We start from the raw sequence: 19,685 nt of genomic DNA on the forward strand, positions 1-19,685 counted from the left end.
TCAGTGCCATTATCCGATGCATCAGTGCTCCTCGGGGTCAGCAACAGTTTTTGCCTTCCAACCACCGAATTTGAAACGCTTCATCGCCCGAATACCTGTACTTTGGCACTGGATTCTACGCAGTTAGCCGAAAATAATGGCCAGAGCCAGGGCCAGAGGCCGGAGCAGGGTGCAATTTCAGCTGCAAATTGCGCATGACTCAGCACACTAGCCCCATCCCTTCCAGAGTTTTGGCTTTGGAATCTAGGTCACAAGCCGAGGAGGCAACCACGCCATAAACGATGATCTGTAACAGCCTGGGAATGGTACAACTATCAAAGAAACAATGGCTTTTGCATTAAAAATTTATTTATTAACTTAGATTCAACCAAATTTAGTCTTGGGTAATATAATCCGGCAGTACCGTACGCACTGCATTGGTACATGATATCGCATTTAAGATGGAGAGTCTTATGATAATTAAATATTACTACCGCTAAGTAATATGTACACTTGACAAAAATACATATACCTCTATATGACATTGTTTGGTGTAGCCTTCTATATTGGTTCGTCTGAATGAGGAGTGGGTAATTGGTAGTGGGTGGGTGGGTGCGTGAGGTGCTGGGTATATTGAAGAAAGGTGAACTGTTTCATAGCCGTGTTTTATTTCGAGTATTAAAGTTAGGCTTTAACGGGGGATGGTGGTATTATAGCTGGAAGGAGGTGTGTGTAGGGTGCGCTGGCTGATCTGATAGCTGAAGTTTAGAATACATACGTACATATGGCCTGTTTGTGGCTGTTGTTCCGCTAGCTAAACTTAATTACAATCATATTTACATGCTAAACATGTCTGCTCCTTCTTTCTCGGTCTGCTCCGTGTCTATGTACTCGGGGTATTCGCTAGTCTTTCAAATATCAAAATACATAAGTATTCGAGAGTCTACGAAATATCAAAATACATATGTGTATAACTATAAATGTCCTTCGTATTCAATCACAGCGCGCGCTCATGTGAAACAAAACTTTTAAACAATAGTAACGTAAAGTTCTGTAACTCAAAACTGATTCGGGGTGAGGAAGCACCGCTCCCCGCCACGGATTCGCTTTATTATCGGGTCATCTGGGGATCGGATGGGGTGCCGGGTGGGACAGGCCTACTGCGTTGTGGAGCGGGCACGTTTTGGATTGGAATAAAGCGAAATCATCATCGATGGATCCTGGATTACGGTCCCGGATCTGTTCAAACGACGCCGTCTGTGGGGCGGCAGACGGTCCACGAAACGCTTGGGTATTCCGTATCCGACGAGAGCCTTCCTATCATACGTGTCGAGATTGTCGTTATAATAGGTAATGGCATCCCAGCACATCTCGCTTAGTTTGGGCACCGTCATCCACATCTTGTAGAGGTCGTTGCGGCGGCGCATCTCCTTGTCATTGTACTCGATACCACCGAACACATACATGCACCCGTTGTCCGAGTGAGCTGCCGAATGGAAGTAGAGTGGGCGAGGCAAGCTGGCGGTTATGATGCGGAACCATTGCTTAGTGCGCAGATTCAGCTTCCAGATGTCCGAGAAATATGTGGAGAAATCGCCCTGAAAATAGAATCGAGGCTATTAGATTCCACTGGATATAGAATTCTATATTCCCACTCACCTGTAAGCCGCCTGTGATGAAGGCCTCGATGTCTCCATTGGAGGACTCGTGCTGAACACAGGAGAAGCACTTTCGTGGCCTCGGATAGCCTCGGTTCCCGTCATCCATATCGAAAGCACTGCGATCCGGTTGTGTGTCAAAGTAATCCCAACAATTCGCCTCCAGATTGTAAGCGGGAATGCGCTGCAGGTCGTAGACCGAATGGGAAGTACCACCGCCCAGCACATAGATGTGCTTGCCATCATAGACGACCTCGTGGCGGTAGCGACCATCCGGATCGTCGCGCATTTCCGGACGGCTAATATACACATTCTCCCATATGCGGGTGCGCAAATCCAAGCGGTAGACATCACATGTATAGTCGAATCCTGTGGTACCGCCAATCGTGTACAGGTAGTGCTTATGGATCACAATTCCCGGACCGTACTGGGCCGTGGGCAGATCGCCGGTGACCTTCAGACGTTCCACACCAGCCTTCGAGCCACCACTATTCGTGCGGTAGACATAGCAGTCGTTGGAACAGGATTCCCCAAAGGGATAGCCAGTGCCGCCATGAGACTGGAAAGAAAAATGTTGATTTTTAAATGAAAATTGACAATTTCCAGGCAAGATTTTGTAAATTAAATAAATTTTCTTATGCAGCGGAGGTTAAGCGGGTCAATGCATCTACGCCCCTGACATTGCTGCCGATGCATTCAATTAGCAGATACTTGAACGTCAGCTTATCATCATCGCCTAGGGGGAGGAGGTGTGGATGTGGATGTGGATGCGGTCGGGACAAAGACGAACGAGAAAAGGGAGGCTGGGTAGAAGAATACTGCTGCAGCCCAGATAAGCGGAAACATGTGTCTCCAGTGTGTTTTTGTGTATGTATACACCATCTGACTTGGTATCGGGCATGATTCGTCATCAAATTATAGCTAATTGTGGAATGCACTGAGGGAAGGGCACTGCAGCCAGCATAAAATGCCAACAGCTCCCGTTTGGTGGCTAACCTCCCAAAAAAAAAAGCGCGCGCACTCAGCTGGGTGGAAGGAAAAGGCACAATGTTTTGAGTTTTCCAGCCGAGAGCGAGCGAGAGACAGAGTGTCAGAGAGAGAGGGAGAAAGAGGTGGGGGAAAGCTGGAAAACAAGTTGTTGCATGCAGCAGCATAAACAACAACTGCGTAGTAACCAATGTGGAAAACAAAACACCAAACGGAAAAATAGAGGGTTGCATGGCATGCGCAGAGTGGGAATAGGCGAGAGAAGGTGGAGCACGAGGTGGCGAAGGGTGGGAGGCGAACGGCAATGGCCATGGGCAGCTGTTTGGGTTGACATTTCGAGTGTTTAGAATGCATAAACAAAACGCAGAGGCGGTGGCAGAACGGTTGGCCAGGGGGCTGCCTCGGAGGGCGGAGAGTAGGGCGTGGCATTGGCCCTGGCGATTTTCAGTCTGCCCAGAATAACTCTACTCTCTCTCTCATACTACTGTTCTCTCTTCCTCTCAAGATCTGCGCCCGATCAGCTGTCCGATTTCTCTCCCCATTTCACCGTTCACCGTTCAATTGTGTTTTCTACAGCAGCAGCGAAAAACTAGTTTTCCTTGCAATTGATGGTTTCGCTTTCCTACAAACACTAGCAATAGCACTAAGCACTGGCACTGGTGGCACACACAAACACATAGACAGACACACACACACCCCACACACAATCAAAGTCGCTCATCTATTTTCGTCTACCCAACACCCCCCAGTAGCCCCGCTACAACCAATCTTCGAGGTTCAGATATAGTATCTGCGAGATACTCACAATCAGCACATTATTGTGAATGGTCAACGCATTGGAGGCCAGCTCCACGGGCATGTTGCTGGCATTGTCCGCATTCAGCTCTAGCTTCCAGGTGCTGGTGGCAAAGTTGAAGCTCCATAGCTCCTGGAAGAGCAGGCAGCGTCCGCGGCGAGAGGCAACCAGGGCACTGCGCGGATTATAGCCACCCAGCGAATACAGATGCGAGCTGGAGGCAATTATACGGTGGCCACTGCGCGCCAGCGGGAATCCCCCGGGGAAGTGCTTGTTTCTGAACTGGCACTTGACCAGGCGCAGCGGTTGGAAGGCGTATTGGGGCTTCACCAGGAGCTGTCCTTGCGACTCTGACGGATGCTGACCGAGGAAGACGTCAAGCTGTTTGGAGATCTGCTTCTGCTCCTCCAGTTCATCACTGCTGGTGGACTCGTCCGAGTACATCTCCTCAAACTCGGAATCTGAGTCGGTGTCGCCATAGTCCACATCCACATCCTCGTCATCTTCTTCCTCCTCCTCGTCAATGTCGCTGGCAGCGTCCATCGGTTCCGCTGCGCCTGCAATAGCATGTATTCTGGCCACAAAGTCCCTGGGATCAAACGGAACTATCTCCTGTCCTTCCACCTGCATATTCTGCTGTTCCTGCTGCGGCTGCGGTTGCTGTGGCTGTGGGGGCTGATCCCCCGGTTGGCCCAAACCCTCCTCCGGCAGGTCCTGGTCCATGATCAGGTCGTTGTTGTTGTTATTGTTGAAAATATTCAGTGGCTCTTGGTTATTGGTGGGCTGTGGCGCTCGGATAATACACTGCAGCAGATCAACCACGAACAATAGAAACGTCCAAGTGTGACGCAGTTGGTTTAAGACGATGCACTTGAGCTTGGATGGTTTTAGTATGTTCATAACACGCTCGATGAAATCGAAAAGTGGTTGCAAGTTAACAATTTGGTAACGATTTCGGTTGGGTATCCTGATCTCGGCCAACGGGAGAAAACAGTAAAATTTATCAAATTTTGTTGATTTTTTCGGGAGGGGGCCCACGACCTCGCACAGCTGGCTGCCTATACTATGTACTAGGTTGTTTGAGTTTCTTCTGGGTTTGTTGCTTTGGTCTCTGCTGTCATTTTTTTTTTGACACTCACTCACACGCACGCACGCATTGGTGTGCACATGTTACGTGGTGTGTGAAAATAGCCACTGTTCCTTTGGTTGCGTTTTGATTTGTTTGCCAAAATCAAAAATTGCAGTCTGTCTATATGTCGCACGAAATCCAATTTACTAATTATACGAAATAACAGCAGCTGGGCGTCCGTGCATGTTGATTGTACGACAAACTACGCTTTAAATTTAGATAGTGTTGGTTTTCTGACGTTTCTGACAACAAATCGAACTGGTCCTACTTTGTAAATGTAGCATATGTCAAATTATCGATAGTATCGATAAGTGTTTTTAAAATACCAAGAATATTAGGTAACTGATATGCGTTTTAAAATCATAAAACTAATCGTAACTTACCATAATGGAAAAAATTAATAACATATAATCATTACTATCTGGTTTATTATCCTATGTTTGTTGAAAATTGGTTGCGTGCAAAGTTCAATTAGCCAAAACATTCACAACCTGGTCACACTTATCGCGATTTCTTGAAGCGGGGAAACCCCTTATCATTTAAACTCCGTTCGAAATACTTTGCTTTTAAGAATGACTTTTAAAAATAACTAAATAAGCAACATTAATTAATTATCTTCTCATAAAATTAATTGATCACCAATTAACGTCACTAAGTTGGCATTCGTTTCGCAACATGCATATAAATGAGCATGTTATTGTTTAATCCCAACTCAAGTCTTTATTCAGATAAGGCACGTTGTATCAGCAATAAAAAGTCCCTTATAGCGCAAGAGCAATCTAAGTTGACTCATGTGCGGGGATCACAACTAAGATACAGTGTGTGCTAAATATTAGAAAATAAAAATAGTTTATATGGATATTTTAGTTTTTATTCACAACTCAAGCGATTAAAAGTAAAGAGTAAACAAAACAGCAAAATGCTAAAACCTTTTTCGTTTCTGACAATGGCATTACGAAGCGTTCACTTAAGGAGTGAATACTTTATGTGCATGACATCAGGAATGGGAAATCCACAAAAGAGAGCACGCTTTTATCTGAAATGCCTGGAGTTCTTCCAAGGCATGAATAAATCTTAAAGTCAGTTCGATGGCAGACATGAACGAGGAACCGCATTCCCACGAAAAGCTTGTGGCCAAAGCAAGGCGGGCGGGGCTTCAGGATTCTGAAACAGGCAGCATAAATAGTATAGAGACAGTGGACGAAATCCTGGCTCCTATTACGCCCGCCATTAAAGCGAATATTAAATCTCCTGGGGATCTACCCACTCCGATTTCTCAGCCAGTGGGAATCTATCTCCTCGAGCCTTTAATTTTGATCCTGCTATTTGCCTACAACTTCTCGTGTAAGTCTAATCAAAATATTTTCAGTGGAAAGGCTCGCTAATGGCAAATTCCCTCGGAATCCAGCAACTGTTCTTAAAAATGAAATCATTTATCAAAGCTGCACGGCTGGTTTTCGATATCCGGATGATGTTTGTTTATTATTGGGGACCAAGAACCCCACAAATGAGACAAAGGTAAGCCCGAATTTCATAAAGTGATTATATAAACAAATTTATTGGTTATTGTTTGTAGAAAATTGAGGAAGAAGTTCAACCATATGCAGCTCGGGTCACTCTTGTAATGCGAATGGTGGAATGTATTATTCCAGCCTTTTGTGGTCTTTTTGCTGGAGCCTGGGCGGATCTGTATGGCCGGAAACCACTCCTAATGGCCTCCTTTTTAGGTCGGTTGAACTAAAAACTCGTTTAACATTAAATTCATCTAATCTTTCCGCCAGGTTATGGAATTCAATATTTAATTTCCGCTGTTATAGCATACATGGCTATACAATACCAAGGGTTAGTCAGTCCTTGGTGGTATGTCCTTTCGATTGTGCCCCTTTCCTGCTTGGGAAGCAGTGTCACCTACTCTGTGGCAGCAGTTTGCTTTATTGGCGATGTCTCCGAGGGCAGAGTACGTTCCTACAGGTAAATTCTTCATTAAAGGATTAAATTTCATATATATTTTTGTGTTTATTTTTTAAGGATGATTGCTTATGAACTGGCCATCTACATAGGTTTGCTTCTAGGAAGTTTCGCCTCAGGATATGTCTATGAAGCCACAGATGCCTACATGGTTTTTAGCATTTCTGCGGGTTCCATTTTTGTGGCCGTGTTTCTCATGATTGCATTCCTGCCAGAGAGCCTGCCCATGGAAAATCGCACCTCTACCACATCGTCTAATCAAGGAGGACTGATTTCCTTACTGAAGGATTTGTGGAGCACCTGCAAAAAGGCACGAGAGCACAATAACCGATCTATAGTTCTGATTGTAATGGTGGTACTGCTACTAACAGCCTTCGTTTCAGGTAAGTTAAAGTTGCATAAATACTAAAATTAGATAATTAACTTTATTAGATGGCAGTAATTCGGTTTTCTACATGTTTATGAGGGCCAAGTTCCATTGGTCCGTAAAGCAATTCACGGAATACGAGTCCGTCAGCATTTTAGTGCCAGCTGTGGCTGGATCTGGCGGAGTGATCTTCATCTGGTCTCTGAGAAAGGTAGGCTTGTTCAAACACCCCAACTTGAAGCTAAATATTATTGCTGATTTATGGATATAGTGCACCAAGTCAGCGATTCTGTGGTTGGCCTTGCTCTCCATTCTCAGCCACGCGACCAGCAGCCTGATGAAAGCCTTCGCCATGGTTAGTTGGCAGATCTATGTGGCCATTGGTCTGGGCTTGTTCAAGTCCCTGGTGAATCCCATGTGCCGCACAATGATCACTAATCTGCTGCCAGCCGATGAGCGGGGTAAGTACAAATTGGACAACAAGTTTCTCTGTTCTTTACACAACTCTGTGATTTTTTTTTCTCTGTAAAGGTAAAATCTTTGCCCTGCTTGGAGTTTTGCAAACACTTTCCCCACTCATATCATCTAGTCTTTATTATGCGATATATACTCGCACCCTGGACAGTGATCCGGGGATTTTTAATATTGTGAGCGCCAGTTTGTTTGGTCTAGAAATAATTTTGTTGTGGTAAGGTAACTGACTTTTATTTGGGTAATCTATTATGACATGAAAGTTACATTTCAGCATTGTGTGGCATAAAAAGTCGAAAAATCAGGTGTACTATGAGCCGGTTTTCAAGTGAACATCTAGCCAATTTCGGACCAAAACAGAAGACGCCAAAATCGGCCAGTCATTGGAAACTTTCGCATATCAATTACACAGATGGTACGGTGACGGGAACTCCCTCGTCGTCGTCCACTGAAAGCAAAAATCATTCACCCATACATCAATTCTAATTTGCATACTCGTTTTCTGGCGCCCTAAGAAATAGAAAGAAATATATGTATATATTATGATTTAGCGAATACGAAAGCCCTCTGGACTGCTAATCTGGAGTTTAATTACTAAATCCGAAATATTTTCTCATTAACAAAAATATGGGCTATTATTGCTGACAAAGCTGAGGCGTGTGCGCAGTCACTTGACAAATCTTGCGGAATATCTATAAAAACATTAAGGATGTGCATGAGTCTGTGTATCACCAATGATTGGTGCTAACTCCAGATTTAAACAAATGTTAATTTCACTCGCTAATTTTAAATTAGCCGCCAGGTTTTTTACACCCTTGGCTGAAGCTCCACCGGGCGCCTTTAAACAAAAAAATGAATCTCAATTTACGCACAAATTTAATGCCCCAACAGAGCAGAACGAAACCTCTGGAATTTAACTCGGATTCTATCAGACCCTGTTGCATGAACTGTCATTTGACCAATTAAAACTAATATAAAATAATTCCCAAATGATAAAAAAAGAAACAAATAAAATGTGATAATCTCTATTATGTAAGGTTAAATTAAAAATCTTAGATATTGAATTTTATTCTGTTTCCGACAATTAAATCAAAAAACTATTATAATTTTATTTTGGAAATATTAATAGTTCATAGTTAATTTTTTGGGGGTCTAATATATACATATGTACGTGCTATATCAACCTTTTTTTTAGTTTCCCCATGGGCCTGGCTCGTGCTACTCATTTGCACGATCCAAAAATAAGCGATTCACTATGAGTTTGTGGCAAAAAGAAAACAAATAAACACCAGGCATTGAGCTATAGTTTGTTGATATAGAGAAAATAAGCTTTGAACTGATGATCTCAAACCAAAAATAAATGAGCTTATTAAACGAAAAGATTTCGTTAAGGAAACATCTCAAGATACATTTGAAAAAGTGTGTGAGGCGAATGAGACAAGTCGGGTTTCAGTTTTCCCTGCAACACACTTTCCAATACATGGGTTGGAGAATTTTCACCTGAATCGATGAGTATTATTGTTTTTGGCCCTAGAACAACTGTTCACCTTAGTATTGGAGTACCTGCTCGGCTCGACTGCATAGTTGTTGGAGGCTCTGCCGCCACGACTGTCGACTGTCGACTGCTTTTCGATTTTTCTATATAAAAGCCCAGATTTTTCGCTAGCTGCTCATTTCGAGAACGAAACTCTAATTGCGAGCCGTTTGCTGTCGTCGTCGGGTTGTGCTGTTTGAATTTTAGATGTCGTTGTGATTGTTTTCTGTGCGGTATTATCGTCGGAATCAAATCGCTTGAATAATAATCGAATTATACGTTAGTAGCCCATAGATCTGATCGGAAGTGGGACTTTTCTCCCATCGTTGTTACGTGACAGGTGTTGCAATGTTTTAATAAAAAGGCCATCGCGCTTTAAGCCTTGATCGAAAGAAACGACGGTCGCCAAAAAAGCCGGTTAGGCATTGAATTGGGTTCAAGAATTTGGCCATAACCAAGCACAGCGAACATGGTCGAGAAGGCCTCGAATGCGTTTACGCTGGAAAAGCTACGCAATCTGCAATGGCAAAAAGTATTTCATATGTTTTACATAGAACCGGTTGTCTTCATGCTGCTCTTCTCGCACACACTTTCGGGTGAGTTCCAGCGATCCATTCCAAACGGAGTTCACCGTAACTAGTGTCTACCCACTATCCGGACAGGTACTATCCAGCGCAACCAGGTCATCTATCAAACGTGTACGGTGATTTTCCATTACAATGAATCGGATTGCAAGCTATTGGACTCGAAGAATGCCAGTTCTGAAATTAATGTGGGTTTTAAAGGGTTTCATATCACAGAAGATGAATCCTAACTCCTTTTCTTTTATCCTTTTCAAAGGCCATTGAAACGGAAGTCCAGCCCTATGTGGCTAATCTCTTTCTGACTAGAACTCTACTGGAGAGCATCGTTCCGGCTTTTTGTGGACTTTTCATTGGATCCTGGTCGGATCATTATGGAAGAAAGCCACTACTCATTGTCTCCATGATAGGTAAGTTTTCCGACTTTACTAGAAATAGTTAATATTTATGGGTATATAGGTAATATATTTGTGTAAAACTCTGTAAGACTTCTGTTTTAGAAAATTTATAGCTTCACGTTCAGTTAACTTTTATTTATATAAAAACCCATCAAATAATAGATGAACTTAGCTTTTTCATACCGTAATTCTTACCTTTAAAATAAAAAAAACAATTATACAATTATTTTTAATTTCCGCATTCCATTAATTTCTTGTAGGATTTTCACTATCCTTCCTAATGATGGCTGCCATCTGTGAACTATCTAGCTATTATGTGATAAATCCCTGGTGGTACATCCTGGCGGCAGTGCCACACTCTATCCTCGGAGGAAACTGCGTCTTTTCGGTGGCCGCCTTTTGCTTCATTTCGGACATTACGGATTGTAAATCTCGGCCATACCGTATGATCTTTATGGAGTCATTATTTTTTATCGGCCTGACCAGCGGATCCCTGCTGTCCAGTTTCGTTTATGCCGCGGCTGGCTCGGCTGCCACTATAGGATTATCCGGATGTATCGTGACCTTTGCTACAATCTTTATCATATTCTTTGTTCCGGAGAGCCTGCACTTCCGACAGTCTCAGGAAGCGAAAGCTGCGGTCATCGCCAATGGCGAAAAGGATGGCAAGGAGAAGGATGTGCCCATGACCGCCTGCGATCTGCAACTGGATCGCGTGGCCATCGATTGTCCACCCAACTTCATGGGCGACGAACATCCGGAGAAGCCCAATCCGTTGGAGAAGAACCGCGCTGTAACCTGTGAGCTGGCCACTCCGGCCACGCCGGCTATGAGCTTCGACGAGGATCTGCTGGCCAAGTATGTGGAACGCCTGCCCCCGAAAGCGGAGGAGAAGCAGCGGAAGCAGACAGAGGAGCGGGTCCAGAAGGCCGGACTGTTCAGTACGGTTCACATCAAGGACATGATCAGCACCTGCTTCAAGCCTAGAGAGCATAATGCCCGGGCCATCATCTGGCTCGTCACCCTGGCCATGTTCCTGTCCATTTTTGTTTTTGGTGAGTGCAGTTGCACGATTATTTAATTAATTTGTAAATCTTATTCGAAAATCACCTTAGATGGCGTGATGACGGTCATGTATTTGTTTGTTCGCGAAAAATTCCATTGGACTGTGCGGGATTACACGTTCTTTGAGACGGTCAGCCATTTGGTGCCCATGATTGGAGCACTAATAGGGTTCCTTATCCTCCGCAAGGTGAGTCATCCGCAGGAATAGTAGAGGTGTTGGATGTATTCACATTTGAATCATTATCAGGTGTTCCGACTGTCGGTAGTAACCTTAGCTCTGTTGGCCTTCTTCTCGGAAATCCTTAAAAATCTAGTTAAGGGTTTCGCCACAATGCCCTGGCATATGTACCTTTCTGTGGCTCTGGGAGTCTTTCGATCCATTTCCGGACCCATGTGTCGCACAATAGTTTCGAATATAGTACCGCCATCGGATCTGGGTGAGTATTATTTTATGAATTTAGCAGTCAGCAGGTGTTTTTTTTTTTTTAACTAGTTACATAAATGGCAATGAAACCATTTTTTATTTCTTGCAGGTAAAATTTTTTCCATCAAAAATGTTTTGCAGTCGTTCGCACCTTTCGGTGAGTAGAGCCAGTGCCGTTTAATTATATTTATTGACCATTTTACCGCTAATTACAGTCGCCGCCCCCCTGTACACCCTGATATATAAACGGTCCCTAACCACCTACCCGGGTCTGTTCAACTTCGTCAGTTCGTTCCTGTACTTGATGTCGTTCGTGTTTATCGGGTAAGCTAAGACTTTTGGTCGAAAGCCGAGGAAAGCCCCTCCTCGCCCAGTGCCCCAAATGCGTTAATTAACCAAGATCACACCTCATTCCCATCCCTTCACCTCCCAGGTGTGTCTTGCGCATCAAGTACCGGCACAAGCAGCACTACGCCAAGGTTCTCAAGTGAGACGGATCCGAAAAAGTGGCCAAATTAACATGTGATCGCCTGGAGCCAAGCTCAAATCGCTTACGAGCGGAGCGAATTTATTGAAAACGCGTCTTCTGGACTGCAACGGATCACCAGTCATTGGTTATGAGTCAATGGTCTTTGACTTGTCTATTTATATGTATTTTAAAACTTAGAGTTTGTTATCTACTTTAAGGTATCGTTAAGTTTTACTATTAAAATAGTTGTACTTAGATCTTCACCTCATAAAATCTAAAAATTCAAAAACTATATTTCAGTTTTAAATGAGGAAAGTCGCTTCTGTGTTCGCTGATTTCAAAATGGTACTTTGTTTCCCGATCGGATACAAATTGACAGAGCTATGACCATCGCAAGGGGCAAAAGTGGGGATATTGGAAAAACCCAAAATTTTATGGGGGTACCCCTAGGAAAAATTCGAAAAATTTCAAAACTATATTTGGGCAATGTTTTGAATGAGGAAAGTCGCTTCTGTGTTCGCTGATTTCAAAATGGTACTTTGTTTCCCGATCGGATACAAATTGATCGAGCTATGGCCATCGCAAGGGGCAAAAGTGGGGATATTGGAAAAACCCAAAATTTTATGAGGGTACCCCTAGGAAAAATTCGAAAAATTTCAAAACTATATTTGGGCAATGTTTTGAATGAGAAAAGTCGCTTCTGTGTTCGCTGATTTCAAAATGGTACTTTGTTTCCCGATCGGATACAAATTGACAGAGCTATGGCCATCGCAAGGGGCAAAAGTGGGGATATTGGAAAAACCCAAAATTTTATGAGGGTACCCCTAGAAAAAATTCGAAAAATTTCAAAACTATATTTGGGCAATGTTTTGAATGAGGAAAGTCGCTTCTGTGTTCGCTGATTTCAAAATGGTACTTTGTTTCCCGATCGGATACAAATTGATCGAGCTATGGCCATCGCAAGGGGCAAAAGTGGGGATATTGGAAAAACCCAAAATTTTATGAGGGTACCCCTAGGAAAAATTCGAAAAATTTCAAAACTATATTTGGGCAATGTTTTGAATGAGAAAAGTCGCTTCTGTGTTCGCTGATTTCAAAATGGTACTTTGTTTCCCGATCGGATACAAATTGACAGAGCTATGGCCATCGCAAGGGGCAAAAGTGGGGATATTGGAAAAACCCAAAATTTTATGAGGGTACCCCTAGGAAAAATTCGAAAAATTTCAAAACTATATTTGGGCAATGTTTTGAATGAGGAAAGTCGCTTCTGTGTTCGCTGATTTCAAAATGGTACTTTGTTTCCCGATCGGATACAAATTGACAGAGCTATGGCCATCGCAAGGGGCAAAAGTGGGGATATTGGAAAAACCCAAAATTTTATGAGGGTACCCCTAGGAAAAATTCGAAAAATTTCAAAACTATATTTGGGCAATGTTTTGAATGAGGAAAGTCGCTTCTGTGTTCGCTGATTTCAAAATGGTACTTTGTTTCCCGATCGGATACAAATTGACAGAGCTATGGCCATCGCAAGGGGCAAAAGTGGGGATATTGGAAAAACCCAAAATTTTATGAGGGTACCCCTAGGAAAAATTCGAAAAATTTCAAAACTATATTTGGGCAATGTTTTGAATGAGGAAAGTCGCTTCTGTGTTCGCTGATTTCAAAATGGTACTTTGTTTCCCGATCGGATACAAATTGATCGAGCTATGGCCATCGCAAGGGGCAAAAGTGGGGATATTGGAAAAACCCAAAATTTTATGAGGGTACCCCTAGGAAAAATTCGAAAAATTTCAAAACTATATTTGGGCAATGTTTTGAATGAGGAAAGTCGCTTCTGTGTTCGCTGATTTCAAAATGGTACTTTGTTTCCCGATCGGATACAAATTGACAGAGCTATGGCCATCGCAAGGGGCAAAAGTGGGGATATTGGAAAAACCCAAAATTTTATGAGGGTACCCCTAGGAAAAATTCGAAAAATTTCAAAACTATATTTGGGCAATGTTTTGAATGAGGAAAGTCGCTTCTGTGTTCGCTGATTTCAAAATGGTACTTTGTTTCCCGATCGGATACAAATTGACAGAGCTATGGCCATCGCAAGGGGCAAAAGTGGGGATATTGGAAAAACCCAAAATTTTATGAGGGTACCCCTAGGAAAAATTCGAAAAATTTCAAAACTATATTTGGGCAATGTTTTGAATGAGGAAAGTCGCTTCTGTGTTCGCTGATTTCAAAATGGTACTTTGTTTCCCGATCGTATACAAATTGACAGAGCCATGGCCATCAAAAGGGGCAAAAGTGGGGATATTGGAAAAACCCAAAATTTTATGAGTGTACCCCTAGGAAAAATTCGAAAAATTTCAAAACTATATTTGGGCAATGTTTTGAATCAGGAAAGTCGCTTCTGTGTTCGCTGATTTCAAAATGGTACTTTGTTTCCCGATCGGATACAAATTGACAGAGCTATGACCATCGCAAGGGGCAAAAGTAGGGATATTGGAAAAACCCAAAATTTTATGAGGGTACCCCTAGGAAAAATTCGAAAAATTTCAAAACTATATTTGGGCAATGTTTTGAATGAGGAAAGTCGCTTCTGTGTTCGCTGATTTCAAAATGGTACTTTGTTTCCCGATCGGATACAAATTGACAGAGCCATGGCCATCAAAAGGGGCAAAAGTGGGGATATTGGAAAAACCCAAAATTTTATGAGGGTACCCCTAGGAAAAATTCGAAAAATTTCAAAACTATATTTGGGCAATGTTTTGAATGAGGAAAGTCGCTTCTGTGTTCGCTGATTTCAAAATGGTACTTTGTTTCCCGATCGGATACAAATTGACAGAGCTATGGCCATCGCAAGGGGCAAAAGTGGGGATATTGGAAAAACCCAAAATTTTATGAGGGTACCCCTAGGAAAAATTCGAAAAATTTCAAAACTATATTTGGGCAATGTTTTGAATGAGGAAAGTCGCTTCTGTGTTCGCTGATTTCAAAATGGTACTTTGTTTCCCGATCGGATACAAATTGACAGAGCTATGACCATCGCAAGGGGCAAAAGTAGGGATATTGGAAAAACCCAAAATTTTATGAGGGTACCCCTAGGAAAAATTCGAAAAATTTCAAAACTATATTTGGGCAATGTTTTGAATGAGGAAAGTCGCTTCTGTGTTCGCTGATTTCAAAATGGTACTTTGTTTCCCGATCGGATACAAATTGACAGAGCTATGGCCATCGCAAGGGGCAAAAGTGGGGATATTGGAAAAACCCAAAATTTTATAAGGGTACCCCTAGGAAAAATTCGAAAAATTTCAAAACTATATTTGGGCAATGTTTTGAAGGAGGAAAGTCGCTTCTGTGTTCGCTGATTTCAAAATGGTACTTTGTTTCCCGATCGGATACAAATTGACAGAGCTATGGCCATCGCAAGGGGCAAAAGTGGGGATATTGGAAAAACCCAAAATTTTATGAGGGTACCCCTAGGAAAAATTCGAAAAATTTCAAAACTATATTTGGGCAATGTTTTGAATGAGGAAAGTCGCTTCTGTGTTCGCTGATTTCAAAATGGTACTTTGTTTCCCGATCGGATACAAATTGACAGAGCCATGGCCATCAAAAGGGGCAAAAGTGGGGATATTGGAAAAACCCAAAATTTTATGAGTGTACCCCTAGGAAAAATTCGAAAAATTTCAAAACTATATTTGGGCAATGTTTTGAATCAGGAAAGTCGCTTCTGTGTTCGCTGATTTCAAAATGGTACTTTGTTTCCCGATCGGATACAAATTGACAGAGCCATGGCCATCAAAAGGGGCAAAAGTGGGGATATTGGAAAAACCCAAAATTTTATGAGGGTACCCCTAGGAAAAATTCGAAAAATTTCAAAACTATATTTGGGCAATGTTTTGAATGAGAAAAGTCGCTTCTGTGTTCGCTGATTTCAAAATGGTACTTTGTTTCCCGATGGGATACAAATTGACAGAGCTATGGCTATCCCAAGGGAAAAAAGTGGGGATATTGGAAAAACCCAAAATTTTATGGGGTACCCCTAGAAAAAATTCGAAAAATTTCAAAACTATATTTGGGCAATGTTTTGAATGAGGAAAGTCGCTTCTGTGTTCGCTGATTTCAAAATGGTACTTTGTTTCCCGATCGGATACAAATTGATCGAGCTATGGCCATCGCAAGGGGCAAAAGTGGGGATATTGGAACAGTCCAAAATTTTATGAGGGTACCCCTAGGAAAAATTCGAAAAGTTTCAAAACTATATTTGGGCAATGTTTTGAATGAGGAAAGTCGCTTCTGTGTTCGCTGATTTCAAAATGGTACTTTGTTTCCCGATCGGATACAAATTGACAGATCTCTGGCCATTGCAAGGGGCAAAATGGCAATATTCTAAATAATTCTAAATATTTTTAGATTGATACCAATTCGTACAGTTGTACAATTTTTGTTAAATTTTTTGTTGGGTTCGACTTGAAGAAATGTTTGTTGCTTCAGGGTTTAGGCATTGATGTTTGATTAATATTTAACATATTGAGTGTGGTCATGGCGATTGAATAATAAAAACAATTTGTATATCCCTCACGAATACCTCATAGGGATTTTTTCGCATACAACTGGTGCGTGACCAAACCGAAAAATATCATTAACTGAGCTATTATGATTAAAGAAGGCCGAGGTCAATAAACTTTGTTGTTTTGAAAGAATTCCAACACAACCAAGTTAGAATTTGAGAGCACTATTTGTTTGCACGTTTTTAATGCAATCTGGTTGGGATTCTTTGTGATTCCGACCTACTTTCGATGGGAAAACGGGTTGGACATCCGCCGAATTACGCAAACAGTAGCTATTATGGCTGTAAAACCCCAATTAACGTCTACAAGTGAAACGATTTTTATTTCAGAAAAGTTTCTTAGTTTTTTTTTCATTTACGCGTATATACAATAAAAGTAAATACATGAGACATTTGTCTTTGGTTAGGCAGTATTAATTATTAGACTTTGGGATTGACGTACCTACTCTTTACATATTTAAGCCTAATTGATTTTACAAATATTTACAATAATACTTACAAACGATTTACAAATTTTCTCGCTGTCGTCAGCGAGACATTACATATTTAAATTGTTCATTATGGAATATTTATCGTTTAAAATTAAAATTAAGATTATAAAACCTGGTACACACCAGTGCCAACCATTGATTTTTGAATTCCAAAGACCACTCTGCAAGACATTTGTTATATTAGACATATTATTATTTTAAATCCCAATATATACTTACGCCGACATAATATAGCACATGGAGTAGAGTCCCACACTTATAAAGTTGAAGACCCCAGGATAAACCTCTACTGTGGCCTTATATACGGCCGTATATAGAGGAGCTGCCCCCAGTGGTGATATGGATTGCAATGAAGTGGTCAGAGAGAAGACTTTACCTAGAAAGAGGACAAAAATCTGTGAGATTATGGATATAAGATTATTGTTACAAAAAAAACTTACCCAATTCTGAACTTGGGGTCACATTTGATAAGATGGCTTTCGACATGGGCGACATGACTCCCCGCATCATTCCCACGACCAGAGCCAAGTACATTTCGCTTCGATACACTGCGGTAGCCCGGACAGTGGCCTCCAGGATGCAGCAGGCAAAGGCCAGGAGCGTCATGGATATATTGGACAGACCAAACAGACGGCGAAGCAGGATCATGGCTATAATGCTACCCACTATTTGGATTACAACGCGGGCAGAATTAAAAATACTATAGTCCTGAACTGTATAATCGAATTGCTTTCTCATAAACATATAGTTTACTGTGCCCTCGCCCTCTGTTGAATAGTAAGTTAATCATTTGAAGTCCAAACTTATCAGAAATACTTACCCATGGCAAAGACACACAAGGCCAGGGACATGATCACCATTCCTATAATAGCCCGATCATAGTTCTCACGCTTTCGGATACAAGTCCTAACGAGGTCCTTTGCCAGATCCAGGCGGAAAAACTCTCTGATGCGGGACTTTAAGAGGAAGGTTATTAGTTTTAATTTAAACAAATTATTATTACTAATTCTTACCCCAGTTTGTATGTTTTCGGACTTAAGACTCTCCTTTACAAAGTAGACATAGACTAGAGCCAAGAATATAATAGAACCTACGAGGATATACAGGATGGAGGCTCCAATGGAGGCATAGATATACCCACTAGCCACTCCGCCTGCTAGCATGCCCAAGCCCAAACAAGCCTCCATGGTCACCATTCTGAAATCGTTATACAAAAGATTAATAAATATTATAAGGCACTAATTATAAAAATATTATAAAATATATATTATATTATAAAATGTATATGCAGTTTATGGCTATAGCCCTGTTTACCTCATGGCTCGCTTATCCTCGGTGGCCACATCGGAAACATGGCAATAGAGAATGGTGATCAGGGCACAAGTACCGCCACTGAAGATCATTGGGACGGACGAAAGCAGGAACCACCAGGGACTAATGCTGGTGGCCCTCGCTATTTGTGTAAGTACGATCATTATAATTGCACTTGTGAGGTAACCTAGATAGAAAGAAATATAAATAAATTAAATTTTAAAAAGTAAACTTGGCTTACCTGTGTAAGTAGAAAGAAGGATGGGTCTCCGGCCAAATTTATCCGACCAGGGGCCCAGAAACAGACTTACGATGGCGGGAACAGCACTCTCCATCATAGTACTGATCATGGTTATTGTAGAAGCATATTCCTGAACTTGGCCCTCGATCTTCTGTGAATAAAAGTTGTAATTACTATAGGATTTTCTATAAATGATAACCCGAAAACACTTCCGTCACGTTTCCGTGACTCATTCGGTTTTGGGGGTGGAGAATATGGAGCGATTCTACTATCTCGACACATTCACCTATAATATCTATTCCCAATTTGTGTACTGGGTCGATAATACCCTTTTGTGTGATAAGTCGCGCCAATTAGTCATAAACAATTGGTGTTTTTCTTTTGTTTTAGTCAATTGATAAGCAACAGGTGGCAAAAAAAATATATGGGAATGAATTTTAACTTAAACCTTTGTTATTTATGCAGGGGATTTGAAAATACAAACCCTCTTAACAAAAGACCTTGATTATAGAAAACAATTTTGGTTTCCTATAAGTTCATTCTTCTTTCTGCACTTTTAACAACAAATAATAGATTTTTTCTTAATTATTTATGCATTTCTAGAATCAACAAAAGCTTGCCCACTTGCCTTAACTTGGTCGGAAGCACGATCTGTGCCGAGAAATGGCTCACACTCGGTGGCATTATATTTCATGATCGTGACGCAGGTATGGTAGAGTATCTGATTTTGATATACAGCATCTAGAGGAGGTAAGGGGTTAGTGAATGTTTCTATTGCAAATCAAAGTTAATCGTACACACCTGCTAGAAACTTTCCGAAGAAAACTAAAAACACGGCGGGCTCCAGCAGCAGAGTTCGTGGCTTCAGTCGGCTGAAAAAGGTCTGATTTGAAGGCGGGGGCCCAAATCCGGTTTCTAGTGGCTCGTCATCGTCGCTGCCAATTATAGGCTCCTCATCTACTCGTGGCATGCTGCTCAGTTTACAATTAAAGCCTTATCGTGTAACAGATATCCAGCTGACTGATCGCTAGACAAAGGAATTAGCTATTCATTCAGCCTCAAAGTATATCGTAGAACCGCCAAGTGGGGGGCAGACTATGAATGGGGCAGACCTCCGAACGGGCCGAACTCTAGCGATACACTAAACGCTGGGAACAGCTGAAATTGGCGACGTAAACAAACAAAGCGAGCGATTCCCAATTCGAACATACCAAGTCGCTAGCTTCGCCCTATCGCCAACGCCTCTCTCCAA

The 19,685-nt window shown here is 41.9% G+C and overlaps 4 protein-coding genes across 4 annotated transcripts; 2 read left to right on the top strand and 2 right to left on the bottom strand.

Moving 5' to 3' along the window:
• Positions 1-330: 330 nt before the first annotated feature.
• On the bottom strand, positions 331-4,800 carry slim (scruin like at the midline). Its single transcript, XM_017237152.3, has 3 exons — positions 3,430-4,800; positions 1,639-2,196; positions 331-1,577 (listed from the first exon to the last, which is right to left on the bottom strand). Exons 1-3 carry the CDS (start codon positions 4,318-4,320, stop codon positions 1,137-1,139), a joined length of 1,890 nt encoding a protein of 629 aa, XP_017092641.2. The 5' UTR covers positions 4,321-4,800; the 3' UTR covers positions 331-1,136.
• Positions 4,801-5,560: 760 nt separating this feature from the next.
• LOC108122400 (probable peptidoglycan muropeptide transporter SLC46) lies at positions 5,561-8,431 on the top strand. The gene is made up of 9 exons (XM_017236971.3): positions 5,561-5,893; positions 5,958-6,067; positions 6,126-6,276; positions 6,331-6,520; positions 6,578-6,900; positions 6,950-7,095; positions 7,156-7,345; positions 7,416-7,572; positions 7,630-8,431. The coding sequence occupies exons 1-9, from the start codon at positions 5,638-5,640 to the stop codon at positions 7,685-7,687; spliced, it is 1,581 nt and encodes a 526-aa protein (XP_017092460.2). The 5' UTR covers positions 5,561-5,637; the 3' UTR covers positions 7,688-8,431.
• A 585-nt stretch (positions 8,432-9,016) lies between these two features.
• LOC108122533 (probable peptidoglycan muropeptide transporter SLC46) lies at positions 9,017-12,084 on the top strand. Its single transcript, XM_017237172.3, has 9 exons — positions 9,017-9,485; positions 9,552-9,661; positions 9,730-9,880; positions 10,129-10,923; positions 10,984-11,120; positions 11,181-11,370; positions 11,467-11,514; positions 11,573-11,681; positions 11,791-12,084. The coding sequence occupies exons 1-9, from the start codon at positions 9,359-9,361 to the stop codon at positions 11,846-11,848; spliced, it is 1,725 nt and encodes a 574-aa protein (XP_017092661.1). The 5' UTR covers positions 9,017-9,358; the 3' UTR covers positions 11,849-12,084.
• A 4,645-nt stretch (positions 12,085-16,729) lies between these two features.
• Positions 16,730-19,580, bottom strand: LOC108122432 (probable peptidoglycan muropeptide transporter SLC46). Its single transcript, XM_017237015.3, has 9 exons — positions 19,235-19,580; positions 19,062-19,174; positions 18,434-18,584; positions 18,196-18,379; positions 17,895-18,078; positions 17,702-17,837; positions 17,322-17,648; positions 17,101-17,257; positions 16,730-17,042 (listed from the first exon to the last, which is right to left on the bottom strand). The coding sequence occupies exons 1-9, from the start codon at positions 19,401-19,403 to the stop codon at positions 16,985-16,987; spliced, it is 1,479 nt and encodes a 492-aa protein (XP_017092504.2). The 5' UTR covers positions 19,404-19,580; the 3' UTR covers positions 16,730-16,984.
• Positions 19,581-19,685: the final 105 nt, after the last annotated feature.

Source organism: Drosophila bipectinata, chromosome 2R, assembly GCF_030179905.1.
Source record: "Drosophila bipectinata strain 14024-0381.07 chromosome 2R, DbipHiC1v2, whole genome shotgun sequence".
Taxonomy (NCBI): Eukaryota; Metazoa; Arthropoda; class Insecta; order Diptera; family Drosophilidae; genus Drosophila; species Drosophila bipectinata.

Bases quoted from the DNA above. Each gene is read 5' to 3' on its own strand.
- slim (XM_017237152.3), bottom strand. From the start codon at position 4,320: ATGAACATACTAAAACCATCCAAGCTCAAGTGCATCGTCTTAAACCAA. The intron at 2,197-3,429 runs GTGAGTATCTCG...TTTTCTTTCCAG, and splicing joins TTCACAATAATGTGCTGATT to TCTCATGGCGGCACTGGCTA. The intron at 1,578-1,638 runs GTGAGTGGGAAT...TTCTATTTTCAG, and splicing joins TCATCACAGGCGGCTTACAG to GGCGATTTCTCCACATATTT.
- LOC108122400 (XM_017236971.3), top strand. From the start codon at position 5,638: ATGGCAGACATGAACGAGGAACCGCATTCCCACGAAAAGCTTGTGGCC. The intron at 6,068-6,125 runs GTAAGCCCGAAT...TATTGTTTGTAG, and splicing joins ACCCCACAAATGAGACAAAG to AAAATTGAGGAAGAAGTTCA. The intron at 7,573-7,629 runs GTAAGGTAACTG...GTTACATTTCAG, and splicing joins CTAGAAATAATTTTGTTGTG to CATTGTGTGGCATAAAAAGT.
- LOC108122533 (XM_017237172.3), top strand. From the start codon at position 9,359: ATGGTCGAGAAGGCCTCGAATGCGTTTACGCTGGAAAAGCTACGCAAT. The intron at 9,486-9,551 runs GTGAGTTCCAGC...CTATCCGGACAG, and splicing joins CTTCTCGCACACACTTTCGG to GTACTATCCAGCGCAACCAG. The intron at 9,881-10,128 runs GTAAGTTTTCCG...AATTTCTTGTAG, and splicing joins ACTCATTGTCTCCATGATAG to GATTTTCACTATCCTTCCTA.
- LOC108122432 (XM_017237015.3), bottom strand. From the start codon at position 19,403: ATGCCACGAGTAGATGAGGAGCCTATAATTGGCAGCGACGATGACGAG. The intron at 18,585-19,061 runs GCAAGTGGGCAA...TTTTATTCACAG, and splicing joins GTGCTTCCGACCAAGTTAAG to AAGATCGAGGGCCAAGTTCA. The intron at 18,079-18,195 runs GTAAACAGGGCT...TAACGATTTCAG, and splicing joins GAGGATAAGCGAGCCATGAG to AATGGTGACCATGGAGGCTT.